Here is a 23,454-nt window from a genome sequence, read left to right as displayed (position 1 = left end):
GCATTCCTATAGCAATTATCAATCCAAGCCACACCATGTCCCACTGGGAGTACCATACATATATCCACTTGTGCCCTCCTACAGCATATTCTCTACATAGCAGCTAGAGGAATTTTCCGAAAATGCAAATCTGATCATTGTACACTCTGGCTTACAAAAAGTTAGTGGCTTCCTATTCTACATCAAATAAAATTCACTCTCCCTAACATCCTACCAGATACAGTAGATTCTCCAATATTTGCTGAATAAATGTTATTTCTAGTGTTTTTTATAAACATATAAAGCAGGAAAATTGATATCCTTTTCTTAGCAGTTCAAACACATTTTCAAGTTTAGTTCCATCCTGCTTTACCAATTCATTCCTTTTTGTCTTCATAGCAGATTTAATAAAATAATTACAAGTCAGGAGTCAAAACTGTTCCATGTTTATGGAGTAAAACTAGTAATAATCAAATAATTTATTATTTTTAAATGTAAAAATGTGTTTATTCACAATCTTTGAGAAGTTACCATTCCTTCAAAAAATTCTTTATGAACAAAATGCCAAGAAAAATTACAATAGTAGCTTATGCCAAACCAAAAATATACATCTGATGTATACAAACTTTAAAAAGCATAACACAGGCAACGTGAATATAGATTATCTTTAAAATAGTTCCAATGACATAGCTACAACTTAAATTATGTTGAGACATAAATAACAGCATTACCTAATATATTTACATATTTAAAGTGTCATATTTATTTCTATGAGATAAAAAAAGGTGACAAAACTATAGATGTCATTGCCCAGCAGTTCAAATATTGAAAGGGCCGCATGATATTTTTAAAGTATAGCAAGAACTTTAAGTTACTATTTATATCTGGACCTTCCTATATTTTCGAGAACATGCACTGTCATTGTTGCAAGAAAAAGAAAAAAAAACACTAAGGAAAAACTGAAAAACAGTTTGCTTACTAAAGTCATATTCAATCCTCAGCAAAATCAAGACAAGCAATCAGGGAGTGTCTTATATCCTTGGCCTTTTAAATTGATACGTAAACTTTAGAGAAAAGAAAAGTTAACTGTATATCGTAAAATTCAGTTATATATATTGATTTACTTAGTTCCATCCCATTAAAGCACCTTGTATTACAAGGCAAAGGAAAGTTTAATAAAATCAATGGATTCTTTCATACCAGAAAGGATTTTATTTACTTTGAAATACCCATATTACCTTTTTCAGGTTTTCCTTTCTTAATAAATCACGCACAGAGAATATGTTCTGTGTAAAATCTTTCAAGACCATTCATTGGAAATACAGAATTTAAAAAAATGACAGTTAGAAATTTACTATATCAATTGAAGTCAATGTTCATTTATAGTGGCACAGAAAAGGAAGTGAAAAACCTAAGTATATATATTTTCTTAAAGATCTTTTGATTACTCACTTTAAGTGTCCAAACTCTGAAAGATTATTTTAACATATCATATACTTTGTTCAGATTGAGTCAACATTATTATAGTAGGATATGCAACAAGTGTAGAAAGAAACTGATACTTCGGCCTCTCTTTCGGGTCATCTACTCAAATTAATTGTGCTTACTATCACATAATAAAATTTAAGTAAGTCATAGGAATAAATAATGCTGGAAAAGGGAACACTATTCTGAATCTGAATCTGGCAGTCCCTCCTCATGCTCCCTTCACATCTGCTGAGAATTAACACAAAATGCCTTAATATTTTCATAGTTAGCTACTGAAACAGAGTTAAGAAAGCATTCAAGGTGAAATTAATAAAACTATTTTAAAAGCTGAAAATCTACAAACAGTAAACAGGATTGCTATGAAGAAAAGAGTTAAAGAAATTTAATTAATAACATGACAGAACCATTAAATTGTTTTTGAAAAGCAGAAGGCAGATGATGAAATTGCACTTAATTCTGAAGCAATTCAGATATAATCTATCATTCCTATTCCTTTCTAATAAGCATTTATAACATGTTTCTTACTTCCCCTCTTACAAAAGGCTCAGCACAACCATTTATACATTCTAGTTGGTTTTAAACATTTGGTCATAACTGATAAACAAGATCACATAATCTTTCCCTATCGTTTTTGTTGATCCACATCATATTGCTTTAGGCCAGAATCAGACAGTTCTAATACAGGATTTACAAATCCAGAATACTCGGAATTGCCATTATCATCCATTTCGGCACTAACAAAATCATTCTCCCACTCCAGCCCGTTGGAATCATCAGAGGCTGATGTAGGATTACTTCCAGTCTTCTTGCTGCTATACTTAAGTGCTGCCTGGAGAATGTCTTCCTCTGTTTTGGAACGTTCTCTCATTGGAAGCATTCGATTCATTCCTATTGTATGGGCAGGGTTATTAGAAATCTCAGTAAAGATTTAAAGAGCTATATTAAAAGACTTAAACTATCAGACTTGATTTGTGAATTAACTTAAAAAGCCAGTCATACGGAAGCTTTTCTTAAGGGAAATGTTAGGGTATAATCCTACAGTGAACATTAATACTCAACAAAGGACAGTTTTGATGCAACACTGGTAATCTAGTAAGATGAAATTTCTGAAGAGCCATAAGTTAAGCAGAATGCATGGAGGATTTCAATTGCTGTTAGTCTTATATGGCCAAATTAGTGTGTCTGCAAAACTTCTTTCCTACCTAGATGACAATTTCATTTCTCAGAGATAATAATAACTCTAATGATAATGATAACAATATACACATTTCCAGCACTTAACTAGGTTCCAGGTAACGTTGTTTGCACTTGACATATATTAACTGATTTGATCCTCAACAACTCTATGAAGTTACGTACAGTACTATCATTATCCCCCATTCTGCAGCTGAGGAAACTAGGGCAGAAAGAGGAAAGTGATTTGCCCAAGGTCACACAGCAATAGAAGTGGTGGGGCAAGAAACAGATTTCATGCAGTTTGGCTTCAAAGTCTGTGCTCTTTTGCTAGTCTGACTCTAGTATAACAAAGTAGAGACATTTCTAGGGGAAACTGTTCTAGATCTAATTCTGAACAGAAAGAAATTGATCAGTAAAGTGAGTGTCAAAAATCGTGGAAGAAAAAAACATCATTTTGGCAGAAGGAAGAGAGGGAGGACAGAAAAGAAATTTGAATTTGCGAGTGCAGAATCAACACTGCTAATAGAATTAAAATCTAGGAAAAGAGATTGTAAGAGAATATCTCTAGACACACCCAATAATTTTGTTTTCTGAGCTTAAAGAATCAGATCCTACAATAATAAAACAACATTTAAATCTAGGGACTTCCCTGGTGGTCCAGTGGTTAAGACTCCACGCTCTCAATGTAGGGGGCTGGGGTTCGATCCCTGGTCAGGGAACTAGATCTCGCATGTTGCAACTAAAGATCCCACATACCGCAACTAAGACCCGGTGCAGCCAAATAAATACATTAAAAAAAAAAAAATCTATCACTATTGTCTGTCACTCCCCCAAAATCGCACACTCAACCTAGCAAACTAAATCATCCTTATAGACACAATAAAAATATGAGCTGGAGACTAATATAAATTTGTGGATGTGTATTTAATTGAATAATATGTCTAAAGGAAGCTGGATTAGACATCATCAGGTTTCTACAGGGGTTCTGTCCTCTACCTAGTCTAGTTGAATAATTCTGTTATAATAACTTGAATAACAAACTTGAAAGTCATGTTATCTAAAAATTTGATTAGCATACAGTGAGGATGACAAATCAGGAATTAAAAGACCTGAAAGGCTTTAGATCAAATTGAACAAGATGCTAAAATAAAAATAAATTTAAAATCTAGATTGAGATCTAAATACACAATAACAAAAGTATAGGGTTGGGGAAACAGTGTTTAGCTGAGAAGACTTAAGTAAATTAATGCAATCTTTGCTAAAGTTATTCAGTTTCTTTATTGATAAAACAAATGGCTCAACTAGAGGATATCTAAGGTCTATTCCATCTCAAAATTCTATGAAATATTTAATATTTAATATTAAAAAAAATTAAAGTTAAAGTTCCATATTCTGTAACTGATTCTTCCTTTTGGGATTACCTATTTCTTAAAATGAAAATAAAGACTTGGGCCTTATTCAGTGAAATAGCTGAATATTTTTTAAAAAATTAAAAAAAAAAAAAGTCCACATTTAGCTATAATTTTGAGTACCTGCTATGTGCCACACTATGTTCTGGGTGTTTTATATAAATTTTATTTAATCCTCCTAACATTCATGATTTAATTTGTTCAAATATTTATTGACTGTCTATTATGAGCCAAGCTTTTTTAGACCATCAGTATATAATAGTGAATTATCATTCTTGAAAGTAGGTTTATAATTCCCTTTTTATGATGAACTAACTGCAGTTTAGAAAGATTAAGAAACCTATCTAAAGTACTAGAGCTGGGAAGACATACCAGGTAAAATTCAAACTCAGGTCTGTGTTATGGCTTTTGTACTACCAACAGAACTAACAAATTGCTTATTTATTATGAACCAAAAGTTAATTAAATTTTGGCTTTAGGTTGCTCACCAGCGGGCAGCAATTCCTACAGAGTAAAATGGGCTGGATTACAAAAACCTTAAAATGAGAAACAACATTTATTTTCTAAATCTCAAGAAACACTAAGAACTAAGCAACTTTCAGACTTCCCTGGTGGCACAGTGGTTAAGAATCCACCTGTCAATGCAGGGGACACGGGTTTGATCCCTGGTCCGGGAAGATCCCACATGCCGCCGAGCAACTAAGCCCGTGCGCCACAACTACTGAGACTGTGCCCTAGAGCCCGTGTGCCACAGCTACTGAAGCCCACACACCTAGAGCCCATGCTCCGCAACAAGAAAAGCCGTTGCAATAAGAAGCCCATGTACCGCAACAGAGTAGCCCCCGCTCGCCGCAACTAGAGAAAAACCCATGCGCAGAGACAAAGACCAATGCAGCCAAAAATAAAAACAATAAAAAAAAAAAGAATTAAGAAACTTTCTAAACAATTTACAACAAATGATAATCACTAATAATATAAGAGTCTAAGAAATTTTTACACTGATTTTTCAAGGCCTTGCATTCATTTCAGTTTAAATAAAGTAAAATGTAAAGTAGATTTCTATAAATTAACACAAATAAAAATATTCAGGTAAAATTGTAAATATAAAATACCTTCTTCATCTTCCCATTCTAGATCTAAAGATGTGCTGTCATCATTTCCACTAGTTGACTTAGTTTTGGTCATTAAATCACAACTGCTTTCTGTATTTGGTGTCAAAACTGTGGCATCTGATGAGAGTCCTAGAATATACACCAAATACAATTAGATGTGGTGAGCTATACTCTTTTACTACAACCATTTATTTTGCAATAATTATCTCTCTTCAAATCATAACATCATAAAAAACAATTATTGAAATCATTACATTGGTAAGTTTGTTAGAAATAGTATAAAGGGCTTTTCCCGCTTTCTTTTTACTTTTTTTTTTGCCATATAGCACAGTACACATGCAAATTTAAATGAATTATAAATTTTTCAAATATGATGAACTCTAGGCAGTATTTTTAATAGTCAATTACAAAAGGGGGCAAAAAAAAAAAGAAAAAAGAAAAATGATAAATGAAAAGCAGCCTGTATTTTCAAAAGGAACCACTACTATGCTTCCGTATCTGGGGAGCATAGGAGTTTTGACTTTTGAAACCTGGAGAAAAGTTTAATCTTCTAAATTAATTTGTAGTAAGTATAATAAATACACTTTTGTGTACCTACTTCCCTTTTCTGGGAGGAGGAGAGGTGAGATCAGAGTGGAAATGGAAAAAGGAATTCCTGATTCCCTATACATATCTACAGAAATAGCCTGAGGTTTTTCTTTGCTCCAACTCCTATTATTTTTTTATTTTTAAAATTTATATTATTGAAGTATAGTTGATTTACAATGTTGTGTTAATTTCTGCTGTACAGCAAAGTGATTTAGTTAATATGTATATATTTTTTCATATTCTTTTCCATTATGGTTTATTATATCGAATATAGTTCCCTGTGCTATACAGTAGGCCCTTGTTGTTTATCCATTCTATATATAATAGTTTGCATCTGCTAACCCCAAACTCCCAATCACTCCCTCCCCCTTCCCCCCTCCACCGGCAACCATAAGTCTGTTCTCTGTATCTGTGAGTCTGTTCCTGTTTCTCCAACTCCTTTTTAAAAAGGAAAAATAAAATTGTATAATTAAGGACTAGTTAATTGACTTATTTGGGCAACACAAATTGAAGGGCAGGAAGTTCTTCTCGAAAAACAGAGCCAGGATCTTCAATTATCTGTTTAACGTGGCATAAAGTAACCTTAAAATGAACGCAGATATTTTAAAAGACTTACTACTACTTCGAAAAACTTCATACTGTGACTTTATATTTCTCAAACAAGATTCAAAGTCATCTTCTGGTCCTGAACTGTAATAAAAGTGAAATAATTTTTTTAATATATTCATAGTAGATACAACATAATTCATGCTTAAGTTAAATGACGGCATTTTGGTTTGAAAAGGTCTATCCCGCACAAATTCGTAATTGCTGTACAATTAGAATAACCTAGTCAAAACAGGTCTTACTTTTCCTAATGCTAGCAATAAACTGAAAAATAATAAGATTTTGGTTAGTCTTGAAGTCAAAATCCAAAGCTTAGCCATAAGTCTAACTTGTAATTTACAATAATGAAGCATGAACAATTTTATTTGAGTGAGTAGGAAATATTCCTGGAAATGTGACATTGAAAGGTATCTTCTAAAAAATGATCTCACAGGGACTTCCCTGGCGGTTCAGTGATTAAGACTCCTTGTTCCCAATGCAGGGGGGCACAGGTTTGATCCCTGATCAGGGAACTAAGGTCCCGCATGCCCCATGGCACAGCCAAAAACAACAAAAAAAGATCACACATAAACTTTATTATAAGAAAAGAGAGGAGCTAAGGAAAACACAAACAACCAAGGCATAAACAATTTGTCCAAAGGCATTCAGTGTGCTATTGCATCATATTCTGTATGAAAGATGTGACCACTCTTAAGAATGCAATAAAGTCAATTTAAAATAAATGATGATCATTTTCCAACATAAAGAAAGCAAATGTTCTCAGTATTCTTACAAGTGTCTTCAAGAAGCAATCATTTTTTATGCAACATATACACATGAATATGTATATAAGCATCCAGAGGTGAACTGTGTTCTCTTTGGAAATAATATTTTCTACCACAAAGGGAAGAAGTGTATTTCACTATTTACCTTTGATATTCTCCATTGTTTGAAGGATGGTATTGCTGCACAACTCTCTGTCTTTCCTGCTTTGGAAACATAATGCAACACAAAATCACTCTGTTGTAAAATTATGTTTTTTAACACTATTCATGCAATGCCAAAAAGTGTTATTTTCTAGTTTCAGGGAAAAAAAAAACTTTAAAAGTTATTCTACTGAAGTTTTTTTTCCCTTAAAGTAATCACTGTCCACTTCTATGTCCTCTTATTCATGGGTAGAATTTCTCTCAATTTTTCAGTGTATAATCCTTAAGTGGTCAGAATATTCATACTGTTATTAAAAAATAACTTTAAAAATATATATTGGTGTATCTGACTTCCTTATTACACCTAAGAACCTCTAATAACTTGAAAGATGAGGGGTAAGAAAGTAATAGTTAAAATGGTATATGAAGTTCTATTTTGGGTGAAATAAGTAGCAATTAAACAAAAGATCTAAAAGACCTGGCTGGCTTGACTCAGAAATAATAAAAACAAAGGACTTAGAAAACCTGTCAGAGTTATGGCTCTGACAGTTATTACTGTATGTCCCTGGCATGTTCTTTATTTTCTGTTTCTTCATCTGTAAATTACAGATGGCTATAATACTGTCCTAGCAAATTCATAGGGCTACTGTTAGAATCAAATGAATTTGCATGTATCTGTATATCTTTGTGTGTCACATATGTTGTACAGACTGCTATGTGTTCCCATATCAATATTTATTCAAGGAAGAAAAAACTCAAGAACTCAGATTTTGCATATGGAATCATTTTAGTCTTTAAAAGGTGAGCAGCAGAGAATTTATTATAGCAAAAAGAGATGTCTAAATTATAACCAGAAAAATACTTTCCTTTCTTAGTAGAAGGTGAGTTAATTTTTAAACTTTCCCATTACTTAGAACTTACTAAAAAATAAAAATAAAAAAGATACTCCCTCACATAATCTAATTAATCTGCTGAAACACCAAAAAAAAAAAAGGAAAAAAAAAAGAGAGAGAGAGAGAGAGATGAAGAGCACGGATCCCATAGAAATCACAGAAACATGATGCATGATTTTTTAGTTCATCTAAGTTACAGTAATTATTATGTGACATAATCCTTGTACTACACTTCAGTTAACACTGCAGTAGAGTTCACACAGGCAAAAGATGGAGGAAGATACTAAATAGAAAAGTGGCTAAGCAGTGCTTGAATTCTGGCTCTGCCATTTATTAGCTGTAGGATCTTAAGTTACTTAACATCTCTGTCCCTTGGTTTCATCACCTATAAAATGGGGATTAAGAACACTACCTTTCTCCTAGGATTGTTGTGACGATTTAACAAGGTAAAACATGTAAACTAATCAGAACAGTTCCTGACACTTAGCCAGGGCTCCATAAATGTCTATTATTAATAGCTGTCTGGCATTATGACAACGCCATGTTTGAATACAGCATAGTAAGATATGATAAATCTGTTGTTTTTTCTGATAATACATCAAAGATTTCCCAAGACCCAAACTCCCAATCTCCCAAAGACACAAGTATAAAGATGAGAAATACAGAGTATTCCTATGGGGCAAAATTGCTCAGCTTACCCAATTTTAGGAAGTATAAGAAAGTCTAGCAGTTCAAGAAATTGTTAAAAAAAAACAACTCACAAAAATAAACTAAAAAATGCTGCAGAAATGATATTTAAAGGTTAGTTTTGCAATGTTTCATCTAAGAGTATATTTATTTTTCCAAAAGAATGCTGAATTTTGGAAAAGTATAAAGTTCATTTTTGGGATAAACAAGAATTAGCTTCTGGTAATTTAAAGTTAAACAGCATTCAGTATCAAGCGTATAATTTGATGTTATTTCTAGCTGTTAAAGACCAACTAATTTGCCTTTAAAATTCCTAAGAGTATAGGAATAAATACATTTGTTGTTAAACAAGAAGTCCTTGACTCTAGGGGAAAAAAGTCCTAACTAAGATTTGTCACAGAAAATCAGGAGAAAAGCAGCCCTAGTACATGTCGGGGTCTTTTCCCCTCACCTCCAAGAGCTTTCGCTGCTTTGCTGCCCTGGCTGCTTCACGCTGTGCAGCGTATAAAGCTTCTTCTTCTAGTCTTAACTTCTCTTCTTGTAAGGCTAACTGTACATGAACAAAACAATAAGGATTAACAAAAATCAGAACCTGTCTAACTGCTCTAAAAATAAAATGTTTCTATTTGTAAAATAAAAAATAAATTATTAAAAAAAATAACTGAGCTCTACAAAGAATAGAATTAAAATTTCTGTGATTTCTCAATTTCTCTATTTACAAAATAATTCAAATGATATCAAACATGTTACAGAATTCTTTAGAAGTTGAATTATAAAGTAGAGCATCTAGTTTGCATAAATACAAAACTGTTGCTTTCTTTAGAATATGCAGTGATGTTCATTCTCAACAATCGTTCCAATGCCGATCACCCTGATTAGTTTCATGGTTTGGGCCCTCCTTAGTCCAAGGTCTTTAAAACTAAGGTCAATCGTATCACTGCCTACCAAAGCAAAGTAAGCTTTCACAAAGTTCATGGTGCATTGATACACATGTCCTGTATTTTATTACCATCAAGTTATTAAAAAATTACTTCCAAATTTAAGTTCCTGCCATTCATAATAGCATACGAATTGCTTTAATGATAATCTACTGCAAGTCAAATCAAATTTAAAAATCAAATTTCAACACAATATTTTTCTTTAGCCTAATATTAGCATCTATTGTGTAGCTTAAGTTAATGCTGTTGAAATCACTAATTGGTAATTAAACAGACTATTTTTAAATGTATAATGGGATATGACTAATTCCATTTAGTTTAGTGAATGCAAAACTATAATTACAGGCCACCTCTGTAAATATATTAAAGTAAATATAACATTTATGATTGTTAGACTTGGTTCACTTACTAAGAATAAATAAATCCAAGACAAAAAAAAAGATTAAAAAAAATAAACCACTTATTGTGAAACAGAGTAATTTTTAAAGTTAGTTTTAAACACAAAGGTGCATGTATCTTGCCAGAGTCCCTACTTGTGAATTCAGAAATTATTTTCAGAAGAATGTATTCTCTTCACTTATTGGCAGCATATGATTTCTGATAAATTGAACCAAACTAAACCAAATTATTACAGGCTGGAATAATTTTTTAACTTTTAAATCATTTTCACCTCTATATATCTAAATTTAGGTCCAATGAGTGTTCACATGCAATATATTATTTAATGATACTTTTCCCATATAAACAGAGACTTTATTATAATATATACTTAAGCAACATAAGACTATTTACCTCTTTTTGGATTTTCATATCAAGATCTTTCTGTTTTTCAACAATAGAATCATAATGCTTCTCTCTTAGGGCAACAATTTCTTCCTCAGTAAGAGGCCTACAGAGAAAAATAAGGCAGAAAAAGAAAGAAAAGGAAAAAAAAAAGTGCTGATGAGTCCAAGTTAAATAAAATACTCATAAAATCAGTGAAATTCTGAAATTTTACTGTCAAAAATGTATTAAAGCAATTTGATGCTATGATTTCAATTGTCAGAGTAAAAAATGATACATTCTAATACTTGTTATAATTTGGCATATAAGTTGAATAAGATGATATACTATCAGAGTACCTTTTTTTAGCCCTATAATCAACTTTAAAGAAATGTGGACTCCCTTTACTTTGGCTCTTCAGCCATCTGACTATATCCCAAAATGTTCATCATAAAATATAAACTTCAGTATACTATACTCTGATCTCAGCCCTCATATCATTTTGGAACTCTTAACTCTCATACCCACTGCCCTTCTATTTATCCTGCTCAATCCCTCTAACCACCCCAGGCCCTTGATCCTCCCTTTTCTCTCAGTTTATCGATCCTGATCCTCTCCTGGCTTTACTTCACTTACAACCAGTGTGGACTCTGTGGCAAATCTGAAGTACTTTCTCACCCACATACTCGCCTTCCTGCACACCTGTCATTATGCCTTATTCACCCAGATTACTCATTCTCTGACCTTGGATCATTTCCATGATTAGCTCTTTCTGCTGAGAGCTGCGAGAGAAAATCCAACATCTGTTTGGCCCTCTGACCCTAGCAATAACCCTTTACTTATACATGGCCAACTCCCTCTCACATCCTATGCTAACTACTTCAAAATCTTCACAAACACACTCCTTAAGTTCTTCATTCAAACTCTTTTCTCTTAGAAGTCAATTTCACCCCACTCTGAGACATGACGAGCCTGTCTCCAACCATCAAATCCCTCAACTTCTTGCCAGTCCTCCTCTTACCTAAGTCTATCCTCCCTACTCTTCCCTCCTTCCTCTAAAGAGGTGGTATTCCTTAATTTATTCAAGGTCACCTGTCACACTTATACTTGATTCATTCATCACTGATGCTACCCCACACAACCTTCACTCCAGAGAATTCTGTGGGACATTGCTCCATCAATTAGTACCTCTTTTCTTTAGTCTACTCTTTTTGTCTGTTTTCACCTCTCTTCCTTGTGAAGATTGGAAGAAAGGAAGGAAAGAAGAAAGGAAGAAGGAAAGACTTTCATTTGACCTATACCTATCTCTAACTACTGCTCCCTCTCTCCTTCCCATTTCAGCCAAAATGTCTGAAATTAAAAGTTTATTGATAGCACATCTAGCACTTACTATGTGTCAGGTTCTTTTCTATGCGCTTTACATATATTGACTAATTTTAATTCTCCAAACAACCCTGTAAGGTAGATACAGAGATCATACATATGAGGGAAATGAGATGAAGACAGATTATGTCCAAGTAAGTCATATAGTATGTGGCAAAGCTAGAATTTGAACCCAAGTAGTCTAGCTCCTTGCTCCTAACAACTGTGTTTCTCTTCCCTTCTATGTCCTTACTTCCCATTCTCTCATCAACTCACAACAGTCTGCCTCTGCTTTCATCGCTCTACTAACTCTAACAAAGGTAATCAATGGCTTCTATGTTGCCAAATATGAGACAGTTTAAGTCCTTATATTATTTCTTCAGTTCCATGTGGCAATGCTGACCATTCCCTCCGTTCCATCTGTCAGTCTGTCTCTACCTCCTCCCTTGGCTTTCTATGCTCTCCTGGTTCTTTTTGCCCACTGCTTCTTGGCTATCTTCTGAATCCTCTTCTAGTGTCTGCCTATTCAGTCTTCAGACCAACTGCTCTCTCTCCCTGCTCCAATCACCCCACTTCCTCCCCCTTCCCCAACTTCAGGTCTTGATAATTATCATGGTTATAACCAGCCATGTATAAGGTAATGTCTCCTCCTACTTTTGTTCCTTTAGCCCTAACTTCTGCCTAGGGCTTTTTGTTTGTTTGTTTTTTGAGGTATTACTTATATAAAGTAAAAAACATGATTAGTAAAACAAGTTTTAGAATGTCATAAGGAAGCAAAAGGGGGGGATAAAGTTTTACAAATTCAAAGAAATGTACTTATCAATATTAAAATATTAAATAGGTTTTTTAAACTAAAATACACATAACAACTTAGGTTCAGTAGGAAAGCACTTAGGCACTTATGTAGATTAAATTCTTTAATGTTCAAAACAACCTTTTGAGATATGTTATTATTTGCCTCAATCTTATAGAAAGAGAAAACCAAGGTCCTGAAATGTAAACTGTTCAATGCCTCAAAGCAAGCAAATGACAGAGCTTGGATTTTCAGAGAGCTTATAGTTCACATAGAAGTCGTTTGTTTTATTAAAAAAAAAAAAAAAAAGCCTTACCTATGATTGCTTCCTGGGCTTTCCCCCTGTGCAAGAATTAATTAAACAATTATACAAATTTCACTAGCTGAATTCTATTTAAGGCAAGCCAATAAAATTTTTATTTAATCAAAATATTTTCTGCTTATCTATTTTACCTTGGTAACAAATTTCATTATTAAAAGTATTTTAAACAAAAAGCTTTAACATTTTACTATTTCTCAAAGGCAAAATTTAGTTTAATAACTATCTTAATTATATAGCAACCAATTGTTGGACATTTCCTAATTTTTTATAACAAATATTTACTCTACACCAAATGACCTTCTGGGTTCAAGATGGTACTAGAGAACATATTCTCTATGTTCTCATCATTTACAATTGATCTTCTTTATTCGCAGATTCTGGATTTGCAAATTCACCAATGAGTTAAAATTTATTTCCAACATCAAAACCAATGCTCCCCTCACTCTTATGGTCATTCATGGGCATGCACAGAGCAGCAAAAAATCTGGTTGCCTGACATACACATTCCCAGTTGAAGTAGAAGGTGATGCTCTGCCTTCCTGTTTCGGCACTCTTACTGTGCCCTCTTTGCAGCCTATGCAGTGTCACTTTTTGCATTTTTGTGCTTTTTTGTTCCTGATTTTGCTGTTTAAAATGATCCCCATGTGTAGTGCTGAAGTGCTGTCTATTGTTCCTAATCATAAGAAGGTGTGACATGCCTACATGTGCCTACACATACATGTGTTAGATAAGCTTCATTCAGGCATGAATTATTAGTGCTGTTGGTAGTGAGTTCAAAGTTAATGAATCAATAATATACATTAAAATAAGGCGTCAAACAGAAACATAAAACAAGGTTGTATATTGATCAGTTGATGAAAATATTGTGATCAGAAGCTTGTAGGAAGCTAATTCTGTATTTCCCCTAGGAGTAATGTTCCAGTATCCACTAATTCAGTATTCACGGCAACTTCATAGAATCTAACTACCACAAATAACGAGACTGCTTTTGTTCTCTTTTGTGGGATTCTGAAATTACCTATAGTTTTTTCCTCCAAAGCAAACTGTAACTACTTTCAAGACTGATTTGGATTTATGCATTTCTTACACATTTGTGCTATTCACATCTCACAATTAAAATATATGACTAAGTAACAGCAGAAATAAAATTTCAAATGGTCCAAATTAACTTAGCAAAAAGCACTACAAAGCAGGATGTGACATTCAACGAAACCAAACACTAACTATGACATGAGAGAGGAAAAGACTGGTTAGCAAAACAAACAAACAAACAAACTCAGACCAAACAAAACGCACCTTAGGAAAACACTTGGAATCACACATTCTTTTAAAAAGCTGTATGATGGGGGGATGAACTATATTGAAGGTTAACAGAAATCTTACATTTAGTACTTGTCAGAAACTTTAAAAATATCATGTTAAGTGTTTGTTTAAAAAAATACACAGGGCTTCCCTGGTGACGCAGTGGTTAAGAATCCGCCTGCCAATGCAGGGGCCACGGGTTCGAGCCCTGGTCCGGGAAGATCCCACATGCCGCAGAGCAACTAAGCCCATGTGCCACAACTACTGAGCCTGCGCTCTAGAGCCCGCAAGCCTAAAGCCTGTGCTCCACAACAAGAGAAGCCACTGCAATGAGAAGCCTGCACGCTACAACCAAGGGTAGCCCTCCCCGCAACTAGAGAAAGCCCGCACGCAGCAACGAAGACCCAATGCAGCCAAAAATAAATAAATAAATAAATAAAAATTTATTAAAAAAAAAATACACAAAATTAATGCTACTTCTGAAAAGGGAAAGAAATGAGATTCTATGAAACACTAAAATATTTGGGAGAAATTTTACTGGGAAACAAAAGGCTAAGACAGGTCCTCAAATATATTCTACCAGATAATAATAAATATTATTACTATTTTAAAAATGGATTTATACCCAAATTAATTTGGGAAATGCTAAATTGGACAAGTTTAAATAATTTTCTTTAACAGTTCTTTAACAATTTCTCTAATAGTTCTTCCCAGAACCTTTAATATGCCAATTTACACTCTGAGACTAGTATTCTGTACACACTGGGAAATACTGGGCTAAAGAATAATTTAAATTTGGTTTAATACATTTTTCTCTTTCCTTAGAAAACAAAAATGATGAAGAAAAAAAATAACTTGCAATGTCCTTCTAGTCAAATTCACTTTAGAGATGTGGAAAGTAGGCCCAAGGCAGGTTAAATAATTTACACAAACTCATATAATTAGTTTAGCAAAGTTGGAAATTAACACACAAACTAAAACTCTTCTAACGATACCAGTGCATAAGAAATATATACAATATTTCACTAATTCTAAAACGTACTTTTTTTTTTCCATTTTAACATTTCTGTACTTGGGATGCATCTTAAAATTGATTTTTAGATGAGGTGAAATACAAAAATCAACAAAAAGAATAACTTATAAAAAAGATTATGGCTAAAGTCAGAAAGTGATTGTAGAACAAACATGTATAAATTCTACCCTCAGAAATCTATAAAAACTATGGTCAAACAATGGGTCTACTCTGGATTGTTGAGGAATTTTACCTTAGGTAAGATGGCAAGATGTTAGAAATATCTTTTTTTAAAGTTCCTCAAGTTCTACAGAATACTTTAAAAACCTGTTTTATATATATGTATACATATACACACACACACATATAATATATAACTGATATATGAAACTATATATAATATATATGTAGTATATATAGTATTACATATGTTAAATAATAGAAAATTCTGAATAATTTGCTAATATAAATTAGTAAAAGAAGGAAACGATAAGGGACTAAAAAGTAAAAATAACAACTAAGAAGTAAAAATTCTAAAATAAAAGATAATATAATAAAAATTAAAAAAAATAATTGTCAGAACTTATGACTAATGAGAACAAATATGGATTTTATACTGCTGTGAAAATACTTACTTCATCACTTTCTACTAGATTCTCAAACTGAAACAACAAGAAAGTGAGTGTTAGGATGAATATTTGTCTAAGGTACATATCTCACAAAAAATTATACGGTGGAGTTGCTCAAAATCAACTTGCTGTTTTGATTCTGCCACACCTCTACTAGGGCAGACCAATGATCTGTCTCTAGAATCACTGGCTTCTATAAGCCACTATAATTGATAGAAGTGTACCCTCTCCCTCAGTTGTGTAGGGCAGAAAAAAGACAAAAATAAACAAAAAAACCCACCACTTCTTAAGTAGAAATAACAATTCTACTAGAAGAATGGGATCTTAATCTTTTGCAAACTTGTTCTCCCTATTCATGCTTCCCCCACCACTCCAAGTCTCTCCCTATTCACTAGTATCAATAATATTGAAATATAAATAGTCCATACTAAATTTAGGTACAGAGCCTTCCCCTTACTTAAAAAAAAGTGTCTCTCCTGCCCTTCCGAAGGTAGTTTTATTCAATCAGATTTACGACTCTACTTACCTCTATAGTTAAGTGCTCACCTCTTGAGCATGTTCTAAAATACTTGGATCTGGGAAGAAAAACAGGAAAACAACTTTAAAAACTACAATCAATCCTGTGGCATAAAAACATTTCCTCAAAAGCAACTTTAAATTCTCCAATATATAGTATCTTATATTTAAAAAAGAAACCACTAAACTTACATAAGAATATAAACACTCCAGATTTTTAAACTTAGTTGTGGGTTTAAAAGTGTTTAGTCAACCAATATTTTTCTATTGGTCCTAATATTTTCTACACCTGTAATAATAAGTTAATTTACTATATTTACTACATAGAACAGAATACAATTAAATTTAAAACTTTATCTCATTATTTTTACTGTATCAAGAAAAATATCTTGTTAAAGTACTGCTGTGTTAAATAATGTATAAGAGCATGTTCCCAATTTTGTTAAACATTTGCAAAACAACAAAAATCTAAAAAAGATATACGCCAATATGTGAAGAGTAGTTATCTCTAGATGGTGGGATCATATATGTTTATATAAAGCTTAGGTGCTGAGGTTTCCCTGGTGGCGCAGTGGTTGAGAATCTGCCTGCCAATGCAGGGGACACGGGTTCGAGCCCTGGTCTGGGAAGATCCCACATGCCACAGAGCAACTAGGTCTGTGAGCCACAACTACTGAGCCTGTGCGTTTGGAGCCTGTGCTCCGCAACAAGACAGGCCGCGATAGTGAGAGGCCCGCGCACCGCGATGAAGAGTGGCCCCCACTCGCCACAACTAGAGAAAGCCCTTGCACAGAAATGAAGATCCAACACAGCCAAAAATAAATAAATTAAAAAAAAAAAAAGATATACATACTACTCTGTATTAAAAAAAAAAAAGCTTAGGTGCTTTTTATTCTCATCCCATGCCTGCACAAATAAAAGAAAGAAAATGAAAAACAATATACATCACATATACATCAACCAAATAATCCATTACATTAATTTTTCCAACTAGGGTGAAATATTGACTTTAATTTTAATTTCTCCTCACAATGTATACATATATCAAATCACCACAATGTATACTTTAAATGTCTTGCAATTTTGTCAGTTATACCTCAGTAAAGCTGAAATTTAAAAATTCTGGTTATTATCTTCTGCTCCTACTAGTGAAACTTACATGTAGTCAAATAAGCATCTCCTCTGTTATATCTGCTCCAAAGATATCACCACATTCTGTTAACTATATGTCCTCTAACTATTATAGTATGAAACCTGGTACAGGACAAAGCCCCTCAAGCTCCTTTACTACTGCAAGTACCAGGAAATTTTAAGACTTTCACTTATAATGTGGATCCTGTTATTGCTGCCTAAATTGAAGGCACAGAAGACCCCCCATCCTCCCATGGGGATCCAAAATCACACTATGGGTTCCTAATGTGTCAGGACTCTTGAACAAAAAGCACCCCTTTGAGAGATGGGAAGAATCCTGGGGTTATGACAGGTCAGAATGCTTTGTGTTATGAGTGTATGTGTGCAGAGGTGGTGGATGGGTTTAGTAAAAGAGAATGGTATATTATCATGACTAAGTTTTTATTACCATAAAGAAGAAAAAAAGCAATTTTTCCTGTACAATCTTTATTTGCTAACAGCTGCAAGGTAGTTTTATTGCCCATTAAGAGATCATTGGTAAAAATGGAACATTTGGTATTGTCATCCCATAGATCTAATAATTCATGGAACATATCCAATATAAATAAAATACCCCAATTCTCTAGGCATCTAGTGCTCCCATTCTTTTATTTTCCCTATTTCTCAAATAAAAACAGATATGAGTTGAGCCTTCCAGTAGCACTGTGTTCTGGCATTAGGATTCATGCATAAAGTGCTGTACGCTCTCCCTCAGCAACCATCACTCTCTTCCCTGAATGAAGAGTTTGCCTCTGATTAATCTATTTCCTCTTCCAGGCTTACTGAATGATATAACTGAATAGTAAAATAAAGTTTAGTAATACCAAGCATCCCAGTATAAGCCATCAGTGTGACTTCACTGCTGAAACAAAGCCTGAAGCTAAGACTGTCTCAATACAAACCAAGGGAAGTAACTGTTGCACTACACTTACATTAGATGGCAGAGTACTGTGTTCTGTCCCAATTTTATACAGATATATAGCTAACTTCAGTAGAAGCCCAAGGTGTTGGCTGTTGTAAATGTCTACCTTTTCTGTCCCCTCTCTCCACATCTAACTATGATGAGGACAATCATGCTCTTGCATGACTCTGACTCCCTGATTATCTGACCAACCTAGATCATAGCCATCCCCCAGAACTCATTTGATTGGTTCAGGGTTATAGAGAAACTGACCAGACAGAGATATACCCTCCTGAGAGCTCTAGGGAGTTGCTAGGGGTTATACTTCTGACAATCTGCAAAGAGGAATGAAATCAATTGAAAGAGTGTTCTGACAGTGTTGAAGTCATCCCTAAGGACCAGTTGCATCCCTGCCCTGCCCTGCCCATAGTTTCCTTAGTACTTGACAAACCTAGTATCCTTATAAGAAATTCTACCTTTTGCCTATGATAGTTTGATTTGGGTTTCTGTCCCCATAACCAAAGTCCTGTCTAATAAGTAAACAAGAGTCTAAGGGACAGAATGGCAAAAGAGCAAATTAAAAAAATAGCAAAAAAAATTTTAATGGAAGGAAAACAAAAAAGCAAAATAAGTTTGGAAGAAAATTCAAGCTTTCCTTTTAGGACAGATTAGATTGAGACCTTATTACTCACAAAGGGCACATACTGACTCCTACTACCATAAATGCTAAGATTATATTGATAGATTAAAGTAATATGCAATTTGGCAAACTCAGGGGTAACATTTTTATTAGAAGAGCTTTATCCTGGAATTTATCTGAAAAGAAGATGAGAAACTTTGTGATACATATTTTAAAAGTAATTAGAAAGGCAGTTTTTGAAAGTATCCTTTCAGATTTCAGAGTTCTCTCCATTACTTAAGTAGTAAATGAAAGAAACTGAAACTAAAATCTTTCTGTATTATTGGATGCTTAAAAGCCTAACACATTTTGAATGTGACTTTTTCAGTATTTCCCATTATAAACTGTCCTGACAGGAATAAAGATGCAGACATAGAGAATGGACTTGAGGACACGGGGAAGGGGAAGGGTAAGCTGGGAAGAAGTGAGAGAGTGGCATGGACTTATATATACTACCAAATGTAAAATCAATAGCTAGTGGGAAGCAGCCGCATAGCACAGGGAGATCAGCTCAGTGCTTTGTGACCACCTAGAGGGGTGGGATAGGGAGGGTGGGAGGGAGACAGAAGAGGGAGGGGATATGGGGATATATGTTGTAAAAAAAAAAAAACTGTCCTGATATTTTGTGTTCTTTTTAAAATATTTTTTTAACATCTTTATTGGAGTATAATTGCTTTACAATGGTGTGTTAGTTTCTGCTTTACAACAAAATGAATCAGCTATACATATACATATATCCCATATATCCCCATATCCCCTCCCTCTTGTGTCTCCCTCCCACCCTCCCTATCCCACCCCTCTAGGTGGTCACAAAGCACTGAGCTGATCTCCCTGTGCTATGCGGCTGCTTCCCACTAGCTATCGATTTTACATTTGGTAGTATATATAAGTCCATGCCACTCTCTCACTTCTTCCCAGCTTCCCCTTCCCCTTCCCCGTGTCCTCAAGTCCATTCTCTATGTCTGCATCTTTATTCCTGTCCTGCCCCTAGGTTCTTCAGAACCTTGTTTTTTTTTTTAGATTCCATATATATGTGTTCGCATATGGTATTTGTTTTTCTCTTTCTGATTTACTTCACTCTATATGACAGACTCTAGGTCCATCCACCTCACTACAAATAACTCAATTTCATTTCTTTTTATGGCTAATATTCCATTGTATATATGTGCCACATCTTCTTTATTCATTTATCTGTCGATGGACATTTAGGTTGCTTCCATGTCCTGGCTATTGTAAATAGTGCTTGGCATATTCTAAGAAAATGGGGGCCTGAATGGCTAGAGTGGAGGAGAAAGGGAGATAAAGCCTGAGAAGTAGCCAGGGTCACACCATAGGCCTTTGTAGGCCATGGGAAGGGTTTTGGATTTTATTCTTAATTAGATGAGAATTCACAAAAGAGAATTTTTTTTTTTGTCTTTGGCATTTACTTTTCCCCCAATTATCTTTTTATACATGATTTGTTCAAATCAGATTTTAAACAAGGTGCACACACTGCATTTGCTTGTTAGGCCTCTTAAGCCTCTTTAACAGCCCTCCTTCCTGCACCATCACCTTTTTTCATGTCATTTGCCCCACAGAATTTCTCACTTCCTAGATCTGGCTGATATTTTTCCTCTTGGTATTATTAAAGTTTTTCCTCTACCCTCTGTATTTCCTGGTAATTTTATTTAAAACCTTGATTATATTGAGTGCAATTTTTTTAGGCAAGAACCCTTCATGTGTGGTACTTGCTACTGAATCAAATTATGAGGAACTTTATTTTTGTCTGCTTCACTTTTACTGACACTAAGAATGACCTGTAGGTTCAGGTATTATCCGTCTAATCCATCCCTTACAAAGCTTCACATCATCCTTTTACCAAATGGTTTTAGCATCCATTGATAAAATCATTTCAGCTCTATTATTGCATTAGAAGGTACAAAAATCATGATTTTTTATTACTAACATTCCTTAAGAATTTATTAGCGGTATAAAAACTTCAGTGGAAAATCCAGAATAGATGATCTGCCATAAGTTTTAAGAGGCCCAATTAGGAAGCTATCATAATAGTACAGCAGAGAAATGATGGTAGCTTGGATCACCAAATTGAAGTAATGAGAAGTAGTTCTGAAGAAAAGGCTGATAGAATTTCCTAATATATTAGCTGTAAGAGTATATATTAAAAGGAAGAATCAAGGATGCTCCTAAGTTTTTGGCCTGAACAACTAGAATGGAGTTGCCATTTACTGAGATAAAGAAGTCTTGGAAAGGAGCAGGTTTGTGTTTTTAGATGCCTTGAGCTTGACGTCCACACAGTTAAGAGTCTAGATGAGAGTCCTCTATTCAAATTCCAAGCCTAGAACATTAACATCAGTCCAAACACCCCTTGAGAGTACTTTCTATAACTAACCCTGGGCTACTTCTCAATCTCAGATCAGTAAGAACACTATACTTTTCTTTCTTGCTTCAAACCTAGGAAATTAATCTTGTTTTCTTTTCCTATCCTAAGGAATGTTGGCTGTAGACAAAGATGCAATGTCAGCAATCTTTCCCCTCCTATACATATGCTTCATGTTATCACCAATACATACACACGTCTATGGTTTTTAAGGATTTTACTTCTAATCACTATGGAAAAATAGAAGTATAGCTTTTTCCTGGGAGAGAGAGGAAGAATGAGTTATCTCTGAACAAGTTAGAAATATAGGAACCAAAAATTAAAACTACAAAAACAATACAGAATGGATCCGTTACCTTGACAAGCTGGCTCACCTTTACGAAACAGAATGGCTCCTGGGTTTTAAGACTTAAAGGAGAGGTAATAAGATGACATCTAAAAGAAGAACATGATAAGTAGAGAAAATGGAAGACCAGAACAAAGAGAAGCAAATGTTAGCAGAGTTCATCCAAAGTCTACCTGTACTAGGGTCCCTGGTTCAAGGAACTGAGCTGTCTGGCCCCGGTGGTAGGTAATGCTCCAAGGTAATGAGTTATTTGAATTGTATAATTAACTTTTTCTGAATCTATTCTCACTAAGCACCTCCACCTCATTATTCTTTACTCATAATGAAAGAATGTCCTTATCTCAAGATACAAGTACTATATAGTTCCTGGACAGTTATATTTTTCATTTTTAATTCCTAAATTTGCCTTTGTTTTTTTAATATCTGACCCAATAAGGCTGAGAGCAGGAGCCTGAGACAAGGTGAAATCACCAATGTGGTTGTTCAAACAAAATTACTATGTATCAATGAGACAACAAAACTAGCCACAGGAAAAATCACAGGGCTTAATCAGGTCTCCCAAGTACTGTGCACTTATATTTCATTATAGTACAATACATAGCTCCTGGTTGGGAATATTTTCTTCAACAATGAAGTTTTAGTTGTGTATAAGAAGGCACTGTTTAAAAAAAGAGCAAAGGAAAATGAGATAAAAAGAAATAGGACCATAGTCTAAAACCAGAAATTTGGTACTAACCAATTAAAGAACATTTCCAACAACATTCAGCGAAAGTTAAATCTTCGAAGGAAAGATAAAAAACAAACTGAGTAAAAGCAATGTTTACTGCAAAGGCCTGACTCTTGATTACTGTTATTTAATTTAGAGAAATAACATTTTGCTTCCTTCAATTTGAAAAAAAATTAGTACTTTATTGACTTGAAGTTTCTGACTATATATGATGCTACAAAACTAAAGTGTAACAAACAGGCTATTTCTATAATGGACAGCAAAGAGAGACTTATATTTACTGAGTACCTACAATGGGCAGGTTTGGTTAAGTATGTATGAGCTTAGTTTTTATATGTATTTTACATACGTTCCTTCCCACAATAATCCTAAGGTACTGTAATCTTATTGAGTGGATCTTCACTGTCTAATATGACAGCCACACATGTGGCTATCAAGCACTTTGACATACGGCTAGTCTGAATTGAGAAGGTTATTTGAAATACACACTGGAATTTGGAGACTTAGTACAAAAAAAAAAGAATATAAAATATCTAGCTCCAATAACTAAGCTCTTTATAACATATATCCATGATCAAACACATATCTTTTATGTTGTTTCCTTAATCCTCCTCCAAGTTTAACTGATCATAGTTCTGCAGTTAAAAACACTGATGTTCATGTTCGAATACTACTTGTGCAACTTGTAAACTAAAAAGTATGCTGATTTTACATGTAATGTTGCTCACAATAGGTGCTTTTAGTACACTCTTAGAAGAAAAAATAAGTTTGTATT

The 23,454-nt window shown here is 34.1% G+C and overlaps 1 protein-coding gene across 4 annotated transcripts in view; it reads right to left on the bottom strand.

Annotated features, from left to right (window-relative positions):
* Positions 1–461: 461 nt before the first annotated feature.
* Positions 462–23,454, bottom strand: part of AP1AR (adaptor related protein complex 1 associated regulatory protein) — a 35,463-nt gene continuing 12,470 nt past the window's right edge. Inside the window, exons 2-10 of one of the 4 annotated variants that reach the window (XM_036852180.1) lie at positions 16,490–16,538; positions 15,970–15,996; positions 13,015–13,040; positions 10,574–10,670; positions 9,295–9,393; positions 7,268–7,326; positions 6,369–6,442; positions 5,165–5,293; positions 462–2,355 (exon numbers count right to left, since the gene is read on the bottom strand). In XM_036852180.1, coding sequence (XP_036708075.1) covers positions 2,090–2,355; positions 5,165–5,293; positions 6,369–6,442; positions 7,268–7,326; positions 9,295–9,393; positions 10,574–10,670; positions 13,015–13,040; positions 15,970–15,996; positions 16,490–16,538 — 826 coding nt within the window. In that variant the 3' untranslated portion in view covers positions 462–2,089. Of the gene's footprint in view, positions 2,356–5,164; positions 5,294–6,368; positions 6,443–7,267; positions 7,327–9,294; positions 9,394–10,573; positions 10,671–13,014; positions 13,041–15,969; positions 15,997–16,489; positions 16,539–23,454 lie in introns of those variants that run through there. The other 3 variants (XM_036852182.1, XM_036852183.1, XM_036852184.1) reach the window with 3 other exon arrangements.

This window comes from Balaenoptera musculus, chromosome 5, assembly GCF_009873245.2.
Source record: "Balaenoptera musculus isolate JJ_BM4_2016_0621 chromosome 5, mBalMus1.pri.v3, whole genome shotgun sequence".
NCBI classification, from domain to species: Eukaryota; Metazoa; Chordata; class Mammalia; order Artiodactyla; family Balaenopteridae; genus Balaenoptera; species Balaenoptera musculus.
Note: the sequence above shows the minus strand (reverse complement) of the source record. Positions and strands in the feature narration are given on the sequence as shown.